A 3,021-nucleotide genomic window follows, 5' to 3' on the forward strand; every position below is an offset into this window, starting at 1 on the left:
CAACACTACACACAGGTTCAACTTTATTAGCACTCTGATATTACAAAGATATTGTTATGTACGATTTTAATACAATGTTCTAGAGTAATGACAATGTTGCTACATATGTTTAATAACAAAGTCGTACACATTGATCTACATCGTATTTATTCCCGATGGAGTAGAATATTATTGAAACCTGTGAGCAGAATGGGTTGTAATAATGTATACCAACACATTAACTTTGTACCCAGGCGTTTGAGAGTTGGGGAAGTCAGAATGTGAAAGACAGTGAAAAGAAAATAAGCACTACAGCTTTAAATGAGAAGCGTTTGTAACAGTCGCTGTAGCTGTGCCAAGACCGAGATCTGCCTGCCATCGAATCCGCAACGACTTGCAGGTTTCAGTATCGCCTCGGTGGTGTTGACTACACCACTGCGGAAACTATTCATTCATCCTACTTAATCGGACAGCACGGACATAAGATACATTTTAGTCACTGGGCACGAATAACCTCAAGTCTATTATTATTTTTTGTTGTTCCGACCTAATCGTATTGCCCGTGATAGTTAAATGTTCCAACTTTACGCATGGAGAATAGCCTAGGGAATATCAGGTGAGGCGCGTGTAGAGGACTAGCCTTCACCTGCACGGATGGAATTGTATTTCCTGAATACTAATGCTGTTATTCTCCATCCATCCACAGCAATACACTTGTTGATTTGAATAGACTTCATCACAGCAGACTGCTGCTTGGGAATACGATTTTGCTTTTGTGGGAGACCTGCCGCTACAGATTTATCGAAGCCCTTCGGGAGGGTGTCCATTAGTTTTACCCGGGCTGTGTGGTACAGAGGCGGCTACAGATGGCGATGATCTTCGGCTTTTAACAGGTGGACCGCCTGACAGAAAGCAGCATCATTCCCGCATCCCTATCTGCTACCAGGGAGGAGGCATGGGCAACCAGGTGGATAAAATTAAACAGTCACAACAAAGTTACGCAGAAGTTCCCACAGTGGACCCCAACGGGCTGGACACTGAGGAGGGTCCTCGGATCGGAGTGTCATATATTTTCTCAACAGATGATGAGGAACAGGAGGGTGAAAACCGTAACGTAGATGGAGCGGATAAGGAGCACCACACTGGTACGGAACATAAACACTGCGACAAGAGCAACGAAGTGGATTGCGCCGTTTACCACCGGGGGGAATGTATTTACGAGAAGAGCGTCAAGACCGCGGGCATGGAAATATACTCTCCCGAGAATCTACTACACAAATGCAGGGCAGGTGACCTGGTGGAGTTTGTAACCACGGGACAGTACCCCCACTGGGCGGTGTATGTCGGTGACTTCCAGGTGGTGCACCTGCACAGAGCAGAGATAAAGAACAGCTTCCTGACAGACGCCAGCCAGGGAAGGAGATGTAGGATAGTCAACGAGCTGTATAAATTCAAAGCCCTCAGCGCCGAGATGGTGGTTCAGAACGCTATGGAACAGGTAGGAGCTAAAGACAGAGAGTTGAGCTGGAGAAATTCAGAGTGCTTTGCCGCTTGGTGCAGGTTTGGCAAACGGGAGTTCAAAATGGGCGGGGAGATCCGGATAGGAAAACAGCCATACAGGTTAAAGATCCTGATGTCAGAAAAACAGTCTCACATGCTGGAGTTCCAGTCTTTAGAGGACTTGATCATGGAGAAGAGGAGACACGACCAGGTGGGAAGGACATCAGTGGTCCAGGAGCTGGCCAATCATTTGAACAGTGTCGGGGAGATCAAAAGGAATCCACTCAGTGATCCAATAACTGCACAGACCGCACAGTGATCTAATGGATTTATAGACCTGCTATAAAGATGACGATGTCTCTTGCCTATCCAATCACATAACCCTATCTAAGTGGATTTACAAACACACATTTCATTCTACATTTTGATGAATAGAATCTAAATGGCTTGTTCATGTCTAGTTGTTATTTGATTGATGGAAGAACAATAGTTTTAAAGGTTATTGATTTGTTCTCTGCCTATTGATGTTTCATAATGATTGATATGATAATATATTGTACATGTTTTCGTGTCTCACCCAGGTAACCATCATACCTATAGCCCTAAGGTTATCTCATTCTGATGAAAACATGTTGCAGAGCATGGGTTGATCAAACATCGCTTATTGTACAGTACAAATAATTTAAGTCAAGTAAATTATCATTACATCTTTGCGATCAAACTGTCTTTTATTCCCTGCTGTCTACAGCTGCATTGTTGTTCCTCAGGCACCATATCCCTACAAAGTAGATGACTTTGAACAGGGCCCAGAGGGGTAGGGTGTAGGGAACAGGGTGGAAGGGACAGGGTACCAACCCCTATCTATCATAGTCTTTTCATCATTTATAAACACTTATTTTCTACCTGTTTACAGTCAGCCTCATACCAGAGTACTAGCCTGTTTCTACCTGCTGTAGTCAGCCTCATACCAGAGTACTAGCCTGTTTCTACCTGCTGTAGTCAGCCTCATACCAGAGTACTAGCCTGTTTCTACCTGCTGTAGTCAGCCTCATACCAGAGTACTAGCCTGTTTCTACCTGTTTACAGTCAGCCTCATACCAGAGTACTAGCCTGTTTCTACCTGTTTACAGTCAGCCTCATACCAGAGTACTAGCCTGTTTCCACCTGCTGTAGTCAGCCTCATACCAGAGTACTAGCCTGTTTCCACCTGCTGTAGTCAGCCTCATACCAGAGTACTAGCCTGTTTCTACCTGCTGTAGTCAGCCTCATACCAGAGTACTAGCCTGTTTCTACCTGCTGTAGTCAGCCTCATACCAGAGTACTAGCCTGTTTCTACCTGCTGTAGTCAGCCTCATACCAGAGTACTAGCCTGTTTCTACCTGCTGTAGTCAGCCTCATACCAGAGTACTAGCCTGTTTCTACCTGCTGTAGTCAGCCTCATACCAGAGTACTAGCCTGTTTCTACCTGCTGTAGTCAGCCTCATACCAGAGTACTAGCCTGTTTCTACCTGCTGTAGTCAGCCTCATACCAGAGTACTAGCC

The 3,021-nt window shown here is 45.1% G+C and overlaps 1 protein-coding gene across 1 annotated transcript; it reads left to right on the plus strand.

The window, feature by feature from the left end:
• Nucleotides 1-394: 394 nt before the first annotated feature.
• Nucleotides 395-2,175, plus strand: lratd2a (LRAT domain containing 2a). Its single transcript, XM_064979085.1, has one exon. The coding sequence runs from the start codon at nucleotides 935-937 to the stop codon at nucleotides 1,796-1,798; it is 864 nt and encodes a 287-aa protein (XP_064835157.1). The 5' UTR covers nucleotides 395-934; the 3' UTR covers nucleotides 1,799-2,175.
• Nucleotides 2,176-3,021: the final 846 nt, after the last annotated feature.

The sequence above is a fragment of the Oncorhynchus masou genome, chromosome 12 (assembly GCF_036934945.1).
Source record: "Oncorhynchus masou masou isolate Uvic2021 chromosome 12, UVic_Omas_1.1, whole genome shotgun sequence".
Classification (NCBI taxonomy): Eukaryota; Metazoa; Chordata; class Actinopteri; order Salmoniformes; family Salmonidae; genus Oncorhynchus; species Oncorhynchus masou.